Source organism: Micromesistius poutassou (assembly GCF_964030765.1).
Source record: "Micromesistius poutassou genome assembly, chromosome: 10".
NCBI lineage: Eukaryota > Metazoa > Chordata > Actinopteri > Gadiformes > Gadidae > Micromesistius > Micromesistius poutassou.
The window spans coordinates 7186847-7211655 of NC_140280.1; the positions used below are offsets into that span (position 1 = coordinate 7186847).

Below are 24809 nucleotides of genomic sequence, written 5' to 3' on the forward strand. Positions count from 1 at the left end.
AGGGGGGCGGGGGTGGAGGAGGATGAAAGGGAGAAGAAGGAGGAACAAGGAGGACAAAATTGGAGGAAGGAGGAGGAGGAGAAAGGAGGAGGAAGGGGGGAGGAGGTGGTGGAGGTGGAGGAAGGTGGTGGAGGAGAGAGCAGGAGGAAGACAGGAGGATGAAGTAAGGGAGGAAGGAGTAGAAGAGTTAGGAGGAAGGAGTGGAAAGGCAGAGGATGAAAGGAAGGCGGAGGAGGAGGCCGACGAGGAGCGGTAGGTGGAGGAGAGTAAGTTTGCCTGCCATGGTTATTTTTAGCAGGGAGGTGAGGATGAGCAGAGGGCAGAGTGGACCTTGTTTGTGTGACAAAGCAGGGTGCAACCACCTATAGCGCGCTGGACCGCTTCCACATCTCACGCCAAGACCTTATTATACACCGTGTATCACACGTCTGGGTGGAACTCCAACATGTAATGTCACCACGGGGTACATTTGAAATGGCTATTCAACGTCACACCTGGCGGTTTACCAGGGAGTAAAGCGTGGTTTAAATAGCACCAGTTAACCTTAATACACATTGAAGTTAAAATCACCACATGGAGAGACTAAGAGTGCAGATCTTTTAAAAACCTACTCCCCCATTTCCATCTCTGAAACCTCTCAGAGTCCTCGGCACAGTGTAAAACATTTAGCACTTTTTTTTTTTTTTTTGGAATTTAGGATTTCACTTTTTGATCAAACAGTTTGTGGCCTAGTTGAAAGTCACATCTGTTTAATAATAGTGTTTATCCCCAAATCTGTGCACTGAATTATTTATGTAGCCCTTCAAAACCAAACAAAAAACCCTAATCGGTTACCCCTCCCCAAATGTGAGGAAAAGACAGCCATATATTTTGAGATTAAAAGAGTACAAGCCAAATAAAATGCATATATTATGTATTGGGTGACTACTTTGGGGTTAGACTTTGGGGAAGAATTTTGGCTTTTTACATCTGCTCAGACAGTTCCATCCTGGTTCTGATGTTTCCTTCTTCTTAAATCATGGACCACTAAGATATGGTCCATATGTAGTATAGGATTGTATAAGGTTAGACTTATAATGTATGCTGTTTTGTAGGATTTACCTTGTATCTTCCTAGACCACTTGTCACAAAACGTACAGCAATGCATATTTTATCTTTTGTATTTAAGGCACATGGAAATCCATGTCTTATCATAACACATTAAATATATTGATGTCTTTTAAAATAATATTGTGGAGCTTCACCCGTTAGAGGCTTCTGTTGTATATAATGAAGATCAAACTTGGGCCAGAATTATTTCAGTATGTGGCAACTACTTTGCCGTCTTGGATCAATGCATCAACTGAGTTTAAGAGCATCATAAGAGCATTTGAAGGTTATGGACGTCATTCTCAACAGTTCAACACTGACACCTACAGGCCACCGTCCTCCACTGCACAACACACCATTCATCTTTCAAAGGAGGATTATCAGCAAAACAAAGCACAAAAAGAATACCGCCCCACAGGAAGAGATCAACATCGATACGAAAAGCAAAAGGACATTCTCACTTTCAGTTACATAATCCATTTCCCAGTCAAACTGGATAATAGCGCGCAGGCCTTGTGAGAAGGAACCAGGGAGGGAATGCATATCGATCCACCAGGAGGATTTATCTGCCCATAGTGAGTGTACTTAGGGACAACACCCCCAGAGAGTTATCAATATCTTGGGTAGGAGCGCTGTTCTAGCCAGCTCAGGCTACACTAGAAGAGTTACCAACTACCTGGGTAGGAATGCTGTGCGAGCTAGCTCAGACTGCACTCGCTCAAACATAGATTTATCAATGTTATGCTGGTAGGAGCGCTGTGTTAGCTAGCTCAGGCTACACTAGCACAAACATAGTTTTAAATAATATCCTTGGTAGGAGCGCTGTGCTAGCTGGCTCCGTCAGGCTACACTAGCACAAACACCTTTATCAATATTATCCTGTTTGAGTGCTGTCAGCTAGTACAGGCTACACTAGCACAAATACATTTATCAATATTATCCTGTAGGAGTGTTATGCTAGCCAGCTCCGGCTAAGCTACCACATACACAGAAAAATACAACGTACAGTACAAATGACCTTTCAACAACATTCTGTCACAAACTAGCAAAAGCACAAGCACACACACCATGGGCACAAACACACACACAGACACACACACACAGAGGCCACAACTACATGTTACCGATTAATGCAGGTACTTCACATTGCACACCATAGGGCAGTTTGTTCAGATGTTAAGATGAATGAATGCTAATGATGAGTAGCAGCACATGAAGCACTGTGAATCAAAGTCAAAGGATGATGACACATTCAATTCTAAAATTTAAACTGTCTGGTAATATTCAAGACAATCATAAAAAACAACCAGATTTGCGTCGCCAACTAGTTCAGCAGATAACCCAAGCTAACTAACACTAACTGTAAAGCTCCATCCTCGAGACCTCTCTCTCTCTCTCTCCCCTTCTGCTCCCTCTCTCTCCCTCCCCCATCCCATCTTGCCTTACGATGCTTTCCGTCTTTTTTTAAATGTTGTCAATGGCGTGGACCACGGGTCACTTCCTGCGTGTCTCATCCTCCTTAAAATGGGTGATAAAGCGCGCTGGTGATCATGGTGGGTGACGACTCCGAATGGCGTGACCGGCGGCGACCATGCGAGTGGCGGCGCTGGAAGCGCTACACCACGTCTCTTACCAGTGTGGAAACGGCGGAGGTGTACATTGGCGTGTGTCCCGAGGACATCAACACAGGCTGGGGAGACAACATGGAGGCAGAGGAAGAAGAAGAAGAAGAAGAAGAAGGGTCATTGTGCACCGCAATCAAGATGGCCGCTCTGTGGTGATACGGGACAGACGCCATTTTAAATTATTCTTTGTTCATTCGGTGGAGTTGGAACAATGTCAGTTCCCTGAGATATCCTGTTGTTGTAGGACATCTCAATTTCAGGCATGGGAGACCCGGTAAGCCGCGACCACTGAAGAGTTTTCTTATTCCATTTTATAACAGACAGCTTTAATACCCACATCATCGTTGTGATCATCATCGATCGATAACCTGACATATCTATGTACTGCATGTATTGGGTTGCATTTCCTTTACAGTCATTTGAGCCGCGGTGTCAACGCATTGCTGTGCTGGTCATGTGTGAGGAGGGGCTTATGGTCTAACGGATGGTTTCAGGGGTTCCTCTCTGATGTACACACAGATGCACGCAAACACGCTGGTTCCATTGAAGATATACACAAGGTTATCTTAACCAATACCTAAAAAGAGCTCCTTTTCACTTTAGCTTTCATCAGCAGAGCCTTTACTAGGATGACTACTGCAATGTTTATCTTACATTTATTTTTAATTTATTTTATGCTCTTTGTGTATGTTTTAGTGTCTCTGAGGGAAAAGCAAATGTCCAGCACAGGCTTGCCTATAAAGTCATTTTCTATTTTATAATATTATTTCAATGACATCGACTACTACTTGAAACGTGTGGGACACTGTGTCACGTAGGTCACATGGTACGGATAATGGCGTGACGTCACTGTGCAGCAAGCAGTGTGGCACAAAGGGAAGGGAAATGTGAGACAATGATGTCATATGGTGGATTCTCAGTCCCGGAATGTGCTCAGGAGATCGAGTGAAGACCAGCGAGCCTGCAACCTCGTGGTGACATCATATTCATTGAATCCTAATTAAAACAGTATTAACCTCATAATAAATAACACGATGAACGATGAACGATGAACTCGTAATGACGTCATGATACAATTAAAATGACCTCATAATGGTGAGACAGTGGTTAGGGTCCCTCCCCTTCATCAGCGCTTCCTGCTCTGGGGGAATCACACACTTTCAAAAAAACAGGTTTTGTTTCAATTTTTTTCTAGATGCAAAACACTGAAACAATGTATAACGCTTTAGCCTGTAGCCTCCATCGAAAATATCACACAGCAGGATTTTCCTTTTACACATTTGCTCTTACTTGCTTTGTATGACATACAGTTTTTCACAACAAGAAGAATGCGAGTTGAGAGGTGAGTATTTAAGTGTATAAACGGAGGAAGCTAAGCAAAGACACGCGTTGCTTCGTATTAGTTGTTATTCTGCGGCGACCTCCATCTTGGAGGCTGTAGTTACAGTAAACATCCATTAAGGCGGTCGGGTTGGAAAGAGACCGTGATCACGTTACTACTGGCTACACCTGTTTCTACGTGTAAAGCCATTAGCTGCTGTCTGGTCCAGTGTCCTCATCTCCTCCTTGGCTCATTCTCTCTCTCTCTCTCTTTTGCATCCTCTCTTTATCTATATATCTCACTTTGCATTTCTATCTCTCTTCTTCACTGTTATGATCCATAATGGTGAAATATAAATACAACTAAACATAAAAATGTAACACACAAAATACTATTTGATAGTGAGCAATATCAATATAATAGTAATAATATAACTATAATATTAGTTTGCAATTATGTTTATGTTTGTCACCGACAAATATTTAAATGAAGTAGCGATGGAGGACCATGGACTTTGGCTTGATCATGTGAAAGCTGAGACGTATAGATGTGTATGTTTCTACATGCTGGTCTGGTCCCTCGAGGGAACACACAAGGCACTTGAAGAAGGGTGTCGGGTGTTTGTGTGTCTGCACATTGGCATGTCGTTGGGTTACATGCAAGAGCGTGATGCGAGTGTGTGTGTCTGGTGTGTGTGTGTGTGTGTCCATTATCCACACATGTCCTGCATAGACTGGAGAGATGTGTGTTGGTTTGATGCTACTTGTGAGGACTGACTCTTGATAGTCGAGTCCGACCATTTGGGTCCTCACAAATATAGTCCTGCTGGGTCTGTCCAGTCCTGCCGTCACTGGAGATGTGTGTGTGTGTGTGTGTGTGTGTGTGTGTTTGTTTCTGTGTGTGTGTCTGTGTGTGTGTATCCATTGGCATACTACCCTCAAGAGTGACAAGAGATTTATTTTATTTAATCTATATTTGTGTTTTATGTGTGTTTTTGTTGGTCCTACCTTAACAGAAGAGGTGTTTGTGTGTGCGTGTGCGTGTGTGTATGTGTGTGTGTGTCCTACCTTAACAGGAGAGATGTGTGTATGTGGTGTGTATCCGTGCAGGGCCTCCATGGCGGCCAGGTTCTTGTCGCTCATGTGCAGCATCTCTGCGCTCTTCCCTGGGGCCAGGTGGGATGGACTGTGCTCCAGGGGGGGCGTCTCCTCATCCTGGTACCTGTACTTCTGTTAGGGACACACACACACACACATACACAAATACACACACACCATCACACACACACACACACACACACACACACACACACACACACACACACACATTAGGGGTCATCCGATTATAGGTCTTGCAGATCATCAGATTTCGATATCCAGCGTTCTTACAATTATCGGAATTTCTATTTTTTATTCAGATTGGGATATAATTTATCATTGAAAAAATACGCTACTTGGGCTTGGACGCAGCCTCCCCTCTCGGTCCACAGCCACAACTCGGTCCAGAGCAAAATCTTGCCCACGACACTTTCTGATTGGTTACACGTCCAGATTAGTAACCTAGCTACACTGAATGCTACTGTGCCGCTTAGCTATCTCCGACCTGGACTCAACACAATCTTACTGACGGGTTTCAGTACTTTTGACATATCATTATGAAACATGATATATATATATATATCCCTGTATCGTAATGATCAAACAGACCGGAGACAACAGAAGCCTTGTTGTATCTTTTTTTAACTCGCTCTTTTTTTTTTTAAGTCACTCTTCCTATATGTTCCACAAAACCACAAACCCTGACACACATTCATAACACTACACCACAGACTAGGGCTGGGTGATTAATCAAATTTTGATTGCGATTCAGAGTGAAACGATCACCAAACTAATATAATCGAGTTGAAACTATTTTTTTCGAAATTATAACGAAATTATGAATAAATGCATCATGTTTTCAAACTCAAAAATAATCGTTTGAATAATCGAGATTTCAATATTGACCAAAATAATCGTGATTATGATTTTTTCCATAATCGAGCAGCCCTACCACAGACGGGCACATACAAAGGCATTTGCCGACTGGAGCGGCTCCGGTGAGTGAGCCAAGCTTTGTTTCGAAGGTAAGGCAGCAGATATTGACGAATTTGCAATAAACATCACGCTCCTCTATCCTCAATCCATCTTACGATCAATATATATGATGACAGGCTTGCCCGTTTTCTCAGTTAAACCTCTGAAAATGCCTGAATAATTCACTTTGTGGCAGGGATATGAAGTCAACCTAACCAACTTAATAATTGATCTATGTAGTATTAGCTTTGAGTAACGTTGCTACAAGTGCAACTGGAACTCAAATGACTAGTTACGTCAGTGAAGTGTGTCGCAAAACAGTCTCTGTCTCTCTTTCTTGTAAAGAGGTGAAGGATATTGTTGGTAGAGACTGTAGACATAATGAAACTGCATCTATGACCTATATTAATCCATACATGGCCTGCATAGATGGTGTTCAGTTGTCAGACTTGACTAGTCTCCTCTATTGATATTGTAGCCTACATTCAACTATAGCCATCATTAGTAATGAATCAGCCTAGTTTTGAATGACAGGTTTCCTGTTAAATAATGGAAACTAATTCAAGGCTTTGCAGAGCTGTTTTGCCTTAATAAATGAAGCATAATCGTGCATTAATAAGCATATGTCAGTTTGCGACCTCCCTTTTCTCTCTCTCTCACTCTAAATCCTCATTGCAGATGGATGCACTCAAGAAAAGAGACCCAAATGTATATACAAATTTACATTTTACTAGTATATTTATTTCTACTTGTTTACTTTAGAAAATTGCAGGGAGCTATTTTGTTTATTTATTTAGTTATGCATGAACATTTATTAATTGAAGAAAAACTGCTGGGAGCTCCCTGCACATTTTGTTTTAAGATAATGCTTAAAGCTAAGCTATGCTTATAGCCAAGGCATTTCAAAGTTTTGTGTGGGAGTTTATGTTATTGTAAATTTTGTAAGATTACAATTTTTACTGTAAATGTAATTGGTTCAAAATATCATATCATGACTTATTATCGTTATTGGTACCATGCCATCCTTGAAAAAACACATTGGTCAACCCCAAACACACACACACACACACACACACACACACACACACACACACACACAAATGCAAGCAAGGGTTCAGAGAGGTAGGAGAGTAACACATACACACACAGGCAAGTGGGGGTTCAGAGGTAGGAGAGTAACACACACACACACACACACACACACACACACACACACACACACACACACACACACACACACACACACACACACACACAAATATATGTTTCAATATGTTTCACAAACCAAAACATCTACGAGTTTGACCCAGTGGGAAAACAAACCTTGATAAGGAATGTACGATAATACTTTGGTGTCAGTCTTTAAACACACACACACACACACATAGCAACTAGCCTACACATCATATCACACGACATATAGATGATATATGTTGGCGTGGCGTGTGTGCTTTGGTGGATTCCATGGCAAACACGAAGCAAACCTAACCACGGCTCATGCCGCTACACACACATGCAGAAACATGGTGGCTTCTTCATGGGAACCCCCGCCATCCACCCATAATAGCATGGCCACACCTGGGCGCCATGCCAAAAAGCCCACTGTGCGAGTCACACATGGTAGGTCACACATCACGGCAAGATATCACAGAATGCGCACACACACACACACACACACACACACACACACACACACACACACACACACACACATACAGAATTTTCCACTACAAACATGAGAGGAGGGGGGTTGTAGGGGTGGAAGGGCGGGGGGAGGAGGGGTGAGTAGTGGGGTGTTCTGGTGTCATTGGACTCAGTGCCAAAGCAAGGTTCTGTCTCTGAGGTAAAGCCATGTGGAAAATGTCGACCCCTAGTAACTAACTACACAAGTGAGATGGTAATGGTTGTACAATGGTAGTACCCTGGACTTACAGTGGTAGTACAGTCCCAGGAGTACAGTGGTAGTACATTCATAGTACAGTACAGTAGTAGTACGGTGGTAGTACATTCTTAGTACAGTACAGTTGTAGTACAGTGCTAGTACATTCATAGTACAGTATAGTCGTAGTACGGTGGTAGTACATTCATAGTACAGTACAGTCATAGTACGGTGGTAGTACATTCATAGTACAGTACAATCGTAGTACAGTGCTAGTACATTCAGTACAGTCATAGTACGGTGGTAGTACATTCTTAGTACAGTACAGTCGTAGTACAGTGCTAGTACATTCTTAGTACAGTACAGTCGTAGTACGGTGGTACATTCATAGAATTATAAACAAAGTGCAGTAGTCATATAACAGTGGTGAGTAGTGGTGGTTCAATCAGAGCATTACTGTCAGAGAACAGTAATGGTACAGTCCAGAGTCAGTATTTATAGCCTTTTATTGGACAGAGTCTTAAAGACTTTGGCCCACTCTTAATAAGAAAGGGAAAGGCCAAGCTGTGTGTGTAATTACCACGGTCCAACAACCACAAGGTGAAATCCTCCTCTACAGTTTTTTAGCTTTTGGGGATTTTTACAGCATTTCCAATCGACAACGCAAATCTGCTCAAGAGCACTACAGATGTAAAGCGGAGTCTATCAGGGGGATCATGGCCATGTCCCTCTCTCCACTGCCCGTCTTTTTCACTTTTTAGGGGGCGGACGCAGTGGAACTGGGGGGGGGGGGGGGTGAGGAGGAGGAGGAGGAGGAGGAGGAGGAGGAGGACAGGGGAGGAGATTGTGCTGGCGCCTGTCTCCAGGACCAGCTGCCTAGCAACCGTAGCCGAGTAGAGATGGTGGCTCGGTGGCAGAGGCCTGCCAGAGACAATGCTGGCCGGCTCACATTACACTGAAACAGCAAGAGAGAGGGAGAGAGAGAGAGAGAGAGAGAGAGAGAGAGAGAGAGAGAGAGAGAGAGAGAGAGAGAGAGAGAGAGAGAGAGAATATGGGAAAACAGAAAAATGGCAGCAAAGGATGGGGGGTGTGGGGGATATCTTTTTTGAGAGGAACCTTCTGAAATAATGAGTTAGAAAGCCAGATACAAATGATATACAGACACCTCTCTAGAAACCTCTTGTAGTGTGGCTGTTTTCTTGGGAATGTAACTTCCACGTGCTGGAAGTATCTGGGTGTATCGGTGACCATTTGTTTCGGTTTTTGTTCGCTAACTGGTAGCTTCATATGCGTAGGTAGCTAGCGAAATAAAACGCCTGTTAGAAGGGGGGAATTATCTGTGGCTGTTGTTAAATAGCAATGGTAATGGAGTAGTGCACCAATAACAGCAGATTAAGAAAGCGGTAAGGATCATTTTGTTAATTACATCAGAAGAGAACCCACAACAATGTTCCAATGTTGATCATTCCCAACCTTGTGAATAGTATTTTGCTTTTAAATATTTGAAGTGTAAGTATTATTTCCTGTGAAGGAACTGTGTCAGCTTTGCTGTCTGGAGGGAGAATGCATGTGCTTAATTTGATACTGACATGGATATGAACTCAACAGCCTATAGCATCTACTGCAGTATGTCATTTGCCAGATACACACTTCCATAGTATGGTTTATGAAGAGCAAGAGGGAATTTAATGGCTTACAATTGGACCAAAGCATCATAGAACACAACCCCTAGCCACTGTGTTAGACACCTATCATCTGAACCACATACATTCTACATTCTATGTTCTAAGATCTACATGTTCTATGTTAACAGTGTGAGCAGTTGTAAATCAATTTACCTTACTCCTTTCTTACACCATATTACTGCAGGGGTATTCATTGTGTATTATTTTGTCATGTCAAAACATGAGATGAAAATAAAACCTATATATAACTATAAGACCTATAGTTCTGCAGATTTGCACTTTCGACCCAATGACAAAGACACAACTGAAAGAGTTGCTAGGGTGATGGCAAGAAGCACCCTATATACATTAGGGGTGTGAATATTAATCGATTTGTATCGATTAATCGATTATACAGCAGACGATTCGATGCATCCGCAAGAGTATCGATTAATAAAAAAATTTAAAAAATTACATTGAATAGGTTAATTGCCATACTAGACCTGCACAGTAAGCACTAAAGTGTGTATGGAATACTGTTTCTGTATTCTCAATAAAAGGCCAATGATAATTTTTTTGTTGATTTATTTGATAGATATTATATTAATAGATATAATGTAAAAAATATTGAGTATTGAATCGTATCGAATCGAATCAAATCGTATCGTGGGGAATTCTGAAGTATTGAAAATAATCGAATCATTGGCTTAAGAAATCGATATCGTATCGAATCGTCATGAAGGCTCAGATTTACACCCCTAATATACATCCATTATATTTAGATCCTGATAAACATCCATAAGCACCACAAGTCTGGCCGGTAATCCCACTCCCTTCCAGGGGCTTCTCAAATCAGCACACAGCTGAAATCTAATCAAATATTTTCCCATGCAGGAGAATCACAGCAAGAGCGGGACACATTAACGGCTTGTTTCAGCATTCAAAGGGATCGATGTGGGGGTCGGAAATGATGCCAAATAATTAGATTTGATTGCAAAAGAGGGGGGAAAAAACAAGGTGTGGAATGGCAGCCCCTTGATTAGGCTGGGTCCTGTTCTCATCCAGCTCATGTGGAGTTGGGTGAAGCCGCTCTCGTATGACACATAAATGTTCTATTGTAATCAAATTGTTTGTTATTGATTTTTTAAATTTTGTTCTAGGATACATTATTTAGTTATTAACAAACACAACAGAAAACAAAATATTCCCTCCTTTTAATCCTACTTTACATTAACACTGACAGAGTAGAATTTTCCATCCATCCATCCATACAACCACACACACAACTAACAAAGGTAATTTTACATCAAGCCAATATTGAATATACGATGGGAAAAGCAAAACAAACGCAGTCAAAATTGTCATGTTAAAACTATTTAAATCAGCAGCAACGGCATTTTCAAATAATAATGGCGCTGGTGAAAGGACTGATCGATTCACCACTCCACCTCCACAGCCTAGTGAAGACGAGCTTAGGCTCCGTCCTTTTACCAAGATATCCTATGTGTTTAATATGTTGGAGTTTCACTCTTTAATATATATATATATAAGTGTAATATAGTGTAGCAAATGGCAGTCCGCGTATTAGGGGGATTATGATATGTGGTTCTGCATTCTTTTAATACATCCATGTTGGAGATATTCATTTTTGAGGTAGTTTCCCTGTTTTATAACAAAAAGTATTTACCCACTCTTTTGGAGAAAGTTGGTATCCAACACAAAACTGTTGTAGATCGTGTGTGTACAGTCCCATTCAGCTCCATGATTTGTAATTATACAATTGACATTCAGTGTAAAAGGACATTAACTGTCATGTGTTTACATTTGTTATCCATTTCAATGTGTTCTTTCTTTTTGCTTTGCTTTCTGTCATACGAGGTTCACATCGTTACATGCGTTGTGAAAAACAATACAACCCTTGATCGCTCTGCACTACCGCCCGACGAGAGGGAAAATGACCGGCTACTGGAAAGCAGTCTAATAGTCTGTCACTATGTTTGATAGAACCCCCAGGCTCTTACCAACACATACTGGCGGTAATAGGAGGAGCGCTTGGGCTGGTTCTTGCTAGAACATATTTAATGGAGTCCCAGGGGACCATGCTGGAGGACAGGTCAGTTTCCCTGCTCCGGTCCTGAGTTGGGCACAGCTTGGACAACGCAACACCACCCGGTCCATTTTAACAAGAGCATCTTGCTTTGTTCATACACTTCACAGGCTTCACAGGCAAGTGGAAGCACATTTATAAATGAGGTAGGTAAATATGCAAATATGCTAATTGGTCACGTACAATTGAAGTCACGTTTACTTTTTGCTCTCTCTCTCTCTCACACACCAAAAAACAGACACAGACACACACACACACACACACACACACACCCACCCACAAATTAACACCCACCCACATACATAAACACAACACAAACACAGATTGACACATGCTGGCCTCCACACTCACTGGGCCATAATTAAGTTTGTGAGACTCACGTAGTGATAGAATTACAATATCTGAGGCGTGGTGTAATAGAGGGCTTGGATCCTAAGTTTTAATTTATCAAGAAATAGTTGTGAGGAAGCAGGTGAGGGGGTGATGGGGTCTTTTCCATATGAAACACATTCATGTGCACAGTGAGGAGGACCTGGATGCGTCTAAGAGTGTGGAGGCAGCAGAATACTAAGCCAGCGCGAGTCAAGAGCTTTACAAGATAGCGTAACATCCCACCGGGCTCTGTCATAGTTCACAGCAAGGGCAGATCAATTCCCAATAAGCATCGATGTCCTCTAGAAAGCTAATCTCCACCCGCTACACAAACCCCTTTTCGCCTCCTTTAGGCCTCTGTAAAATACACACAACTTTGCAGATACTAATGCTTCAGGGATATAGATTGGTTTTAGGTTAGCATGAACTAGGGATGCACCAATCGGACTTTTAAATGAGGTAGGTAAATATGCAAATATGCTAATTGGTCACGTACAATTGAAGTCACGTTTACTTTTTGCTCTCTCTCTCTCTCACACACCAAAAAACAGACACACACACACACACACACACACACACACACACACACACACCCACAAATTAACACCCACCCACATACATAAACACAACACACACACACACACACTTTTTCCGTTCCGATGCCGATACCGATGCTGGGGCCTTGCGTATCGGTCGATACCCAATATTGATCCGATATCACGATATCATCATTTAAGAAACTACAAACCTTAACAGGACAAACATACTGAAGGCATTGGGTGACTACACCTTTCTTTCCTAAGGCAAATGTAATACGATTAAACAAATTAATGCAATGAACTATTACATAAATTATGTAACAGCAGCAATAATCTATGCATCAGCATTTATATTCAAGTAAATAATTGTAGCAGTAAACATTTGGTGAACTATTAAACTAATAAAAATGAATGAACTATTAAACAAATACAAAATAAATACAAATGCATTTTGTAAATGCATTGATTTCTATTGGAAGACTCGTTGCTCGTTGACCCAGAAACGGAAAGGGGGGCTAGTTGTAGTCCTAGTTGTAGCCCTACTGTTGATACGGAGAACCGAGTGAAAAGACTACAACCAAAAGTAAACTGCCCCATTTCCGGTTTCGGCCCAGTTTCCGTTTCAATGCGATTTACAAAATGCCTATAAAAATAAAACATGACAGAAACTGTATTGCGCTACGATACTTGATTTGGAACATCAACGAACACCACTAACCACTCGGTGAGTTGCACATTTCTGAAAACAAAAGTTTAGGGTTGTTTTAAGGACAGGTCTGTCGCACTCCACTGAATGCTTGCGCGTCACGGCATGCATGACGTAGCCCATGTCGCGTAATATGTTTTAAAATATTATTTAAAAAGGGACGGATCGGTCTTACGGATCAGTTTGCTTTTACAGATACCCAATCCAGCTAAAATGTTGATATCGGGGCCGATATCCGATCCTAATATCGGATCGGTGCATCCCTAGCATGAACCAATTCTCACCGGTTCAAAACTTGTGGTTTAGAAAACGTGCGAGTCCAACACATTTTTGAAACAGATTTCAACAGGATCTCCAAACAGCTTCAACAACATGGTACTGGGAACATTAACTATTTTCACAAAGCCTAAAAAGAGCAGTATACAGATGTCAGCAGCAGACTCAGTTATGTAAAGAAACATTAATAATTTGCGTATACAGCCTAAACTGTATGTTTCTCATTGTCAGCACTTCTCTGTCTGAGAGAACAGCCTGTTTAAATGAGTAAATCTCTGCATGCACACCGCTCCAGCTCCTATACAGTTATACAGTATTACATAACGGAGCATAATCAGAGAATCACATGAAAAGTGAGGTACGTTTCCCAGACCAAGATATCTGGAATATTTCTACAAAGTCACTCTCTGCATAATAGCCTCTATTTCTGCTTGAGTTAAGGCTTGTATTTCTAGCTTGTCTGTCCCTTCTTAACACTCAAAAAAATGTTGTTATCAGTACTATGATGGAAACGGGGCCGTGGACATGTCCATACAGCCAGTGCTACGAACATGAAAGGACACAAGGGCTTCTTCACGTGTGAGCCGGTATCTAAAAATACCCGACTGCGGGCTACGATAAACTCCAGGCTGTGTTCTCCAATACTACTGTCTTTCTCCACAGGGATACTATAGATCAGCTGGATGGTTACTTAGCGATGACTGACAGGTTGTCTTCTGACTCCTGTGAATAGGACAGCAACTAAAAGGTCTTCACATCGCTGTCTTCCTCAACCGGTAGAGCATGGCAACAATACCACCACCAGGGTTAGGAGCTCTATTCCCACCGCGTCCCAACCATTTTGGTGGGTTGGGTGGGGAAACCTTGTTTTTCCAATGCATTTCCATTTAGTTTTCATTTCCATTTAGCCTGTCCAAAAAGATTCAAGAAGCTTTCCCCACCCAATTAAACACTATGGTCGCTAGGTGAATAAGGTCTATTGTAAAACATTGTTTTAGATAAAAGCATTCCCACAAAATGTAATATATATAATAGGATGGCAACATGGAGACCTCATATTGCTATGGAATAGACATCATATTCTTAGGAATGGGATGGTCACTGTTCACTCTTCCGGTGAATGAGTAAGCAATGACCTCCCCAGGGAAGCTGATCATTGATCAGAATATTAGGTTGAAGCGGTATCGATCAGCACCTCATAAATCCTTAATCGGGATCATTCCTTAGTCGCAACTCAACCTGGGCTAACCCAAGGCGGTTTGGTTGTTTCTGCAGTGTTTGAAACTCAGATGGCTGCCAAGATACTTTGCTAAATATATAAATCTCCCAACATGACACTTTTCGCTGTGTATCAATATCTGCCTGGATAAAAATAACAACCGGTACACCTACTGCAGGACAGAGATCTTCTGACACCAGAATACCACCAAAAAGACTTTATCCTGGTTGCTTATTGTACTCCAATGAAATATAACATGATATTGTTAATGGATTGTATGAATGTATTATTACCCTAATGCAACTGAACAATACAATTTAATGCTGAACTTTACAAGAACATTGCAGATTAGGCTCAACATCAAGATACACTGAGTAAATGAAGGCGAATAAATAGTATGGTGTATAACAATGCAAGTACAGTGAGAATGAAGTTAAGTTGGGCATCCATCCAGATAGAGGTAAAGTACTAACCTATAGACGGGTGTCTGGGCAACATCACAGTAGATTGTGGTGCACAACCAGGGGGCACATTACCAGGGGGCACAGACAAATGATAGACAACCATCAAGATGGCAAGGATTTGGTGGGCCCTGGCTGAAGTCTTGCCTCCCTGTCCTATGCCCCTACCTCACTAACCTTTTCAACTCCTTAGCGTCCCATGGAGTGTTCCCTCCACCTTTGAAACTGCCGCCGTCACCCCAAACCCCAAAAAAACTGGCCTTGATCCTTCCTGCCTGAACCCCTATTGGTCAATCTCCCCTTCCTCTCTAAAACCCTTGAACGCCTTGACACCACACTCCAAACCCACTTTCACTCATATAACCTACTTGAACTCCTCCAGTCAAGATTTTTCCCACTCACACAGCACAGGAACTGCACTCCTCAAAGTACTCAATGACCTCAACAAATCTGCTGACACTGATGCCCTTAACATCCTCATCATCCTCGACCTGAGTGCAGCCTTCGACGCTGTGAGCCAACATCTAGCTCACTAGACTTGAAGGCCTCTGTATTGAAGGCACTACACACTGAATCCGGTCCCACCGCTTTAACAGATCATGCTTCATCTCTATTCATTACCACTCCTCTGTCTCATCCAGTCACACATGGCGATCCCCAAGGCTCTGTACTTGGCCCACTCCTCTTCATCATTTACATCCTCCTCTCAAACAGACACCACCATTCCAACTGGCTTCCACTGCTATTCCGATGACACTCAGATTTACCTCAGCACCAAATCCCCCTACAAGCAACCCCTCTCTCACATTGACCAAGCCTGTTTGCAATAAAAGACTGGACACAACAAAAAACCCTTAAACTCAACAGTGACAAAACTGAACCCTCATCATTGGCTCCAAGTCCCCCCCTCAGCAGAATAAACAACCCTACACTCTCCATGGTACTACTGTCTCCCCTTCCTCCCAGTGATCCTTGATCCCGCCGTCTACCTCAAACTTCATATCCACCAAGTTGTCAAAACCTAATTTTACCATCTCCTCAATATTGCGAAGACCAGGACGTCCCTTGCACACACTGGTGCTGAGACACTGATCCATGCATTAAACTCCCCCTGTCTTGACGATTGCAACTCACCCCTCTACTGCATCAAGTTCCATCAAGAAACTCTCACTGGTCAAGAGTGCATCCGCCCGACTCCTAACTCACACCAAATCCTGTCACCACAACATCACCCACCTGTCCTAAAGGACCTCCATTGGCTTCCTGTCTCCCACCTAATGAATGTCTACATCCTGGTCCTCCTCATCTACAAAGCCCTTCACTAACTTGCTCCCCCATATCTCATTGACCTTAACCCCCTGAGGTGGATCTGAGGTGGACCCCTCAGATCCACCTCAGATGGCCATCTCTCCGACCCAAAGTTAGAGCCTTCTCCAGGGTAGCTCCCAGGCTCAGGAACTATTCTCTAGTGCCTTATCTTAGCCTCCCCATTCCCCCCATCCATCTCTGTCTGTTTATGCTGTCTGCCTGTTGTCTGTTTCACAACTACCACCCCTCAGTGTAAAGAGTCTTATAGTCAATAACAATACTGCATTTATAGATTTTCCAATCTATATGAGTAGAGGAGGCTTGATGTCCATATCTCTTATTTTTTTCCGAAGTAAATAGAACATCTATAAATACGCTGAGCCTTATATGAAGGGGATGGGAATCACCAGAATAGTGGTGAAATGCACATGGTACATGATTATGTTGTCGGAATGAGGGAAAGTAGGAACTTATGAGTTGATAAGACTTCAACAAACACCTCTATACTCCTCAGGTTTGTACAGGAAAGAATTGAAAGGTTAGGGGTTAGGGTTAGGGTGGTTAGGGTGGACGAAAGGATTTTCGTCAAGCCTAAAGAAAATGCAAATAAATAATAAGGGCTGCCCAAACATATACGCATACACATGTGATATGTGTACATACACACATATCACATGTATGATAACGATGATCATGTGTATTTTACACTATATTATTAATTATACATCACAATATTCATATTCATCCAAATAATTACTAAACTACAACTTATAAACAGTACAGTACAACTGAGGTCTAAGGACCATTACATTGAACAATACTATTATTATTATTATTATTATTATTTAAGGTATGCTATCGATCAGATTTTTATAATCTGATATTTTAATAATTTTAAGAGCATATCTTCTAACCATAATACATTTCGATTGTTAGGACTAGGACTAGGGTGATGCCCTAAGTCGATTAAGATGTTATATTTCATATACAATACCACTCAGATGATAAATGATACTTATCTAATCATTTTACAGGGGGATGTAGGCCTATCGAGTGTTAATCCATAAGGATGGCTGGGTGTGGGGAGTGGGCTGTATTATGGAGAATTCAGAGCAGTAGTGATCAAGGTTTGGTTGATTTACTAAAAATCCAGAACCTCTTCTTGTCTCAAAGATGATTCATAAGCCTCGATAAGATAAATTTGGAATATAACAGAATATCTGATGCATTGGTTAAATAATGTGTGCAGAGAAAACAGCTGAAACCCTAACCCTAACCCTACATTGGCAAATGTCTAATAATTTACAAGGACTATCCCACGTTTAAAAACGGCATCCACCCCTGGTCTCTTGCAACATAGACAGAGGCAGAGGCAGCAGGCATAGGGGAAAGAGGTGATGGATGGATATTGGAGTAACAAGCAACAAACTGTATTCCCCAAGGTCACAAAATAATGCAATTCAGTTTGCTGAGATGCAAAGCATAACGCCAATGACTCAGATCAGATTACTTCAATGCGATTAGATAAGACGAGCGTGAAACTTGTGACGCGGTGCAGCACAAATGGCTGAAAATGTACCTCTTGCCTCATGCATGTGTACGTCTCAATGAGCTGACGGTTGTAGTAGTTATGGCCTTTGGAAATGGGTCATGTCTATATCAGCATTCACAACGAGTGGGGAACGGGGATGGCAGTGTAGCATGCGGTGAGAGGATGAATGCATACGCAAAAATCTGTAAGTAGTCTAGTTAGTAGACGGTGATCACTGACCACGGTACCGATTATAACTGAAGGGGAAGCCGGTGATCGCCCGGAACCACCGGAACCAACAAAAACACCCGAATAGCTTACAAATCTGGTTAACACACTGCTTTCTTTCATAGGCCTTTGCTTCACTGCGACTCATGTACACTGTTTTCTTTTACAAACTACCGTTTTTCCACACACACACACACACACACACACACACACACACACACACACACACACACACACACACACACACACACACACACACACACACACACACACACGAATAAACCTAACCTCCACCACTGCCGTTGAGAAAAAAAACTGTCGTGTAACGCTTACCTTGCACCCGAACATGAGCGAGAGGGTTCGGTTGCTGCAGATGACCTTACACTGGCACATCACGGGCGAAAGACACTTTAAATTCCTCAGAGGTAGCGACGACATTAGCCCTGCTCAGACCATGGAGCACAAGAGCTCTCACCCGCGCGCTACCACAGCCAGGACGGAAGAAGCGGGAAACCAGAGGGCTCGTGAGCCGCTTCTCAACGGAGAAAGCCGTTGGCGCTTCTTGAGCGTAACTAGCGAATTTTCGCAAAACTTCTTCAGCTCACTGATGTCTTTAAAGTTTAAACCGGTCTGATGGCACATGGTGAATGAGGTCTATGGTCTCATGGTGAAGCGGCGTGAAAGTAAGCCGACACACAATCACTACTTGTGAAATGCCCGGGTCTCTGTGTCTTTCTCTCTCCCTCTCCCTCTCTTCCCCCCATTCCTCTCTTCTCTTCTTCCTCACTCCCTCTCTTTCGCTTGATTTGATTGACCGTAAAGTGTGTAACATATGCGCAGCTGGAATGATCGGAAGCCAATCAATTAAGTCCATGTACGACGTGTTCAAAAAACATATTTCTTTTTAAATGGCGTGGAATAAAATGAATAATAGATTAGCTAACTAACTAAAACAAAAAATATTATATTTGATTGTAAATGGATGTCTAGTTGTTGCACGACCACAACATGACTTACAGTGAAGCATTGTATTGAGGAACAGCGTCCCCTCTCGGACTAGTAGCGAGTACATGGAGGACCTGTCCATGGTGCTGAAGAGTCATCATAGCAGTCTCCTTCAATATTGACCGACTCCAACATATCAGGAAATATGAAATATAATACCAAATCTTAACCATCATCCAGCCATATTTTCGCTTAATCAATTGAGGCGCGCGCGCACACACACACACACACACACACACACACACACACACACACACACACACACACACACACACACACACACACACACACACACACACACACAAACACACACACACACACACACACACACACACACACAGTAATTCTGTATTTGGGTTGGCCTATACAAATATAATATAGCCTATAGATTTATAGATATAGCAAAACATGATACATGAATAAATAGCTCGTCATTGCTTACAGACACAGCCTTTTGAGTCCTAACTGGGCATGATGACATAACTTCCACCATATTCATCATCGGTACCTCATTTTGAATCGATTCTCTCGGCGTGTGATGACAGAATGCGCCACCGGGGGGCGAGAGAGCACCAGGTGGTCGCTATTTAAATATTGTGCATTCATCTCAGGACCGACTGCGGAGTCGGGCACAGCGCACTTGGGTGACGTCAGCGCTCTGATCGATCCGCCAGAACCACTTGGAAGCCCCACACACACACACACACACACACACACACACACACACACACACACACACACACACACACACACACACACACACACACACATAGACATACAAATGCACACAGGAAATAGATTGTTTAAAGTCCAACGATGGACTGTGTGTGTGTGTGTGTGTGTGTGTGTGTGTGTGTGTGTGTGTGTGTGTGTGTGTGTGTGTGTGTGTGTATTTCAGTGGTTGCAGCACCAGTTGATAAACACATTCACACTAGTGTTGTAGGCCAGACACTTGCCAGCCACATTCTGTCACTGTCTCTCTCTCTGAACTGCCCATATCTTCCCCGAATTATACATCCAGCTGTTTATCTACTGCTTGGGATTGGAGCCAGAAATAGCGTTTTCAAATGACCACTGATGAATCACTGTCTGCTGAAAGCTGGCCTTAGGGCCTGAATATCACTTGCATAAATCCCAATTCTCAATTATACATCAATACTATGTTGAAGTTCTAAGTATCCTCGGATAAATGGCTGGAATCATGATCATTTAAAGAATATACTATTTTAGCAAACGTCCAAGTGGAGATGTACAGTGTTGTCTGGTAGAAGGTCAAGGAGTGGCTAGCTAGAAAAGCTAGTGTTTAACTATATATACTAGCATAGCATTTTGCAGCAAAAAAATGTTTGATGAGTGTGTGTGTGTATTTGTGTGTGTATGTGTGTTTGTGGTTGTTTATAACAACAACTATTGTATCTAGTGGTACATGAAAAGTACCCAGTTGTACAATACCCGGTGGCTACGTGTAAAATCGTATTATGCAAACAAAGGGGATACGGCAAAAAGGTTTTGAGGCTAAAAATAAGTGATTATTAATGATGGACCACATAACACTCATTAGCCTCAGAGCTATAACCTTTTTTACCTGGACCAACCGGAGTAGAAATGCCAAACCTTTGATGTGAGTTGAAGGCCATTCAGCCTCCCATGTGAACATATGGACATCTGTACTTCAAGTTGGGTTTTTCTCTACCACAGAGAAACAGATATATCTCATGCTAGACATCACAGCAGCATATTTCATGTTTTCAAGTCTAATCTGTTACATTACATTATTTTGAATGGAAACAACGCTGTGATATTTGCATCATCAAAGTTTTCTCTAGGAATTTCCCGCTTTTCCAAGCCCTTTATTCTTCATGTGCCTGATGTAAATGGACCTCTATTTGCCGAACCTTCACAGATCTTTGCACCGTGTTGGAAACACAGAAAACACTTGGCTGAAGGAACCTTTTAGTCCCCTGAAACATAGTTCATGGGATTAAAGGACTAAGTTCCAGGTCATTTAGTTGAAAACTGCAGTCATACGCAGCATACAAACAGCTTTTATTTCACCTCACAGAAGAGAAGAGAGAGAGTTCCCATAGTGAATACAAAGAGCACACACACACACACACACACACACACACACACACACACACACACACACACACACACAGAAGTTCACATTTCTACTGCAGCAGCACAGGGAGAGAACCCCCCCCCCCCCCTCAAAAAAAAGAACCAGTGTGTTACCATGACAACATCTGCAAGGGTGGGGGGGGGATGGGGGGGGGACCCCCAGAAACATTCCACTCAATCAGCAGGGCACCCTGATCCCTTATCACCACCAATAGCATTTCTATAGGAGCCCCTGCTGTTTGTCTTGGTTGAGTCACTATACAGCACACTCTTCGGTCCAATGCCACTTGAATGTGAATCCAGATGCTGATGCTGACATTTAGGGGAAGGTATAGCGGCCAGGGGTCATCCTGCTCAAGGATGCCTATACTGTAGCTTCTTAGGGGGAGACACACTGGGAGATCTAATCTGGGACCTTCGGCCTGGAGTTGAACACACCTTGGACTGAATCGTGGTCCTCGGCTACAACTCCAGAACGGTAAAAACCAGAATGGTAAAAATAAATGCTGCAAGCCTAAACTACAGAGCAGAGAGAGAGAGAGAGAGAGAGAGAGAGAGAGAGAAAGAGAGAGAGCGAGAGAGAGAGAGAGGAAGTGAGAGAAGGAGGGAGCCAAAGAGAGAGAGAGAGACAGAGAGAGGGATCGGGAGGGAGCCAAAGAGAGAGAGAGTGAGAGAGAGATCGATAGAGAGAGAAAGGGAGCGATAGAGAGAGAGAGGGTAGCGCTGGTTAATCTAGCGAGCCTCGTAGGAGGAAGGGGAAATACCTGCAGCTTTAGCTGAGTAAGATACTCTCTGGTCCCAGTGGAGGAGGAGGGAGAGATATCCACTACACCTTGATTACACCTGCACTCCAGAGCCGTATCTACAGTTATGTTTCAGGGCTACTACACGGTAACACTGTGTAGTACACCACACATGTCTAGAGTTAGGTTTCAGATGTGCTACACTGTAATACTGTGTAGTATAATATAAACCTCTAGAGTTAGGTTCCAGATGGACTAAACTGTAATACTGTGTAGTATAACATAAACCTCTAGAGTTAGGTTTCAGATGTACTGCACTGTAATACTGTGTAGTATAACATACTCGAGTTATCTTTCAGGTGTACTGTACTATGTAGTATAACATATTTATAGAATTATCATGATATGTACTCATCGTAGAGATACAGTGTTGTATTGTTTATCTAGAATTCAAATTCATGTCCTAGTAGCTACATGAAGACATCAATAGCATAAATTATTGTTCACACTGTACTCGGTGTGCACGGTAGGGCAATAGTACAGTACTGTAAATACTGTACATATGAAATACTGTTGCTATGTGTACTGAACTATATCTTAAGAACTATATTTTATACACAGTAGATATACTGTGTACTCATCATGACATAGATTGACCTACTGTGTAATGTACTAAATTTGTAGAATTTGTTCAGTTGTAATATACTTGGAATACTTTGTTGGATACAATATTTCAACTCTATCTTTACCTTACAAATCAAGGGTCAGTCATACAATGGTGTGGCCAGAGAGAACCACAAAAACCAACACAATATCCCCCCCTAGCCTTTATAAAGGGTAGGTAAACCCCAAAATCCCTTCTTTCTGTTGAAAACAGTAAAATACTGGAAGTCTGCTGCTTCCGGCTAAAAACGCTTTTCTAGAGTGGTAGTTTTCTATTGGCTGCAAACTCTGCTCCAGCGAGTATGACATGGGTTGTCACAATGGTCACCCCTCACACTTGCTGCTATGGAACCCAATGTGTCTCCTGCCAAAACAGACATTTTTACCTATTAAGCATATAATATCAACATGTTTCTATAGGAATCATCTCCTAAACACCTACAGCTCCATCTAAAGGAGTTGCCTCTGTAACTTAAACGACTACTTTCTAGATACAGAAACAAATCAAGCAGCATTAAATTAAGACGTTCATTAGCTCCATTGTTCCTAGTCTGTAATAAACCTACTGATATTGATTGTTTTTTGTTTGTCTGTAATGATTTATATCGTACACATTCGGTCTGACTGTTGTCTTCACAGATAAACATTAGCTTATTATGCAGTCAACAACAACCACAACTACAAGAATAACAACAGGTAAACTTTATGTAATATAGTGACTGGTTGCACCAAACTGGTTGCTTCAAACCTCTGTAATATTTCCAAAGTGTTGAATTGTAAGTTGATTATAAAAGTGTCACACAAAAGAACACTAATACTAATACAAATATAACACTAATACTATGGTTAATACCAATAGTAATACCACAACTAAAAGTAGTACCAACAACCAATACACTTATAATGCAGTATATTTATAGGGCACTTTTCAAGTTACAAAGTGGTCTTGGTAGTTGCCATACCAACAGCGAGGCTCAATATTACACAGCCAATCCGGCATGAGTACAGTTGTCATGGCATTTGCTTGTTGCGCTAGGAGTCGGTTTTAGCTCCATATCTAAAAATCATATTTACATGTTATTAGGACATTTTGGATGGATCTTCACACATACTGAAGTGAGAAAGGAACCGCGTCCATCTGATGAAATGGCTTTACTCATCCCTTCTGTTCAACTGTATATTACACCCAACCTACCATTCGTTTGATTGATTCATTCTCCTTTATCTCACATCTCCCCTTGCTCAGTGTTGCTCGTGGTTTGTTTTGTGTTCATACTCAAATCTCTTAATTTATAGATTATAAACGGCTCACACCTATTCTGCAGTAGTATAAAGAAGTAGTTTAGTCATTCTAACAGTATTAGGTTTGTATTATAGTGACGGTGACTACAGATCGAGCATTATTTTGAGAAATCAAATCAATGTAATTTGTGGGTGAAACAAGTGCACAGTTGACGAGCAGGACCTCTCTGTGTGGAGTTATCTACATGGTCACTTGGGTTTCCTCCTACACCCTAAACACCTTAAAGACATACGTGTCCTGGAGTTAGTCCCCGGGCGTCATAGTAACGGCTGCCCACTGCTCCTGGTGCTGTAGCTAGTGATAGGTTGAATGCAGAGAACTAATTCTGTTGTGCAATGACAATAATAAAGATTATTTTTAAATCTAATGTGTGTCATTGGAAACGTTTAAATCAGTGAAAAACAACATTATTCTTACACATATTTTTATTTTTCTTAGCAGAGGTATCTTGGAAGAACGGCTAAAAAACAATGAGTTAAACATGAGTTATAACCTAGTATGACTGATTTGAAGAGCCCTTCTTTTGAATGCTTTGTTTAATTAAACTGGGGTAGGATCTACATGGTGAATCATTTCA

General features: G+C 42.0%; 1 protein-coding gene across 1 annotated transcript in view; it reads right to left on the minus strand.

Moving 5' to 3' along the window:
- dlg4a (discs, large homolog 4a) overlaps positions 1-24809 on the minus strand; it is a gene marked incomplete at both ends in the record, with an annotated part of 65514 nt that overhangs the window by 22581 nt on the left and 18124 nt on the right. The window contains one exon of the mRNA XM_084474079.1: positions 5103-5264. Within this exon, the coding sequence (XP_084330205.1) occupies positions 5103-5264 (162 nt within the window). The remainder of the gene's footprint in view (positions 1-5102; positions 5265-24809) is intronic.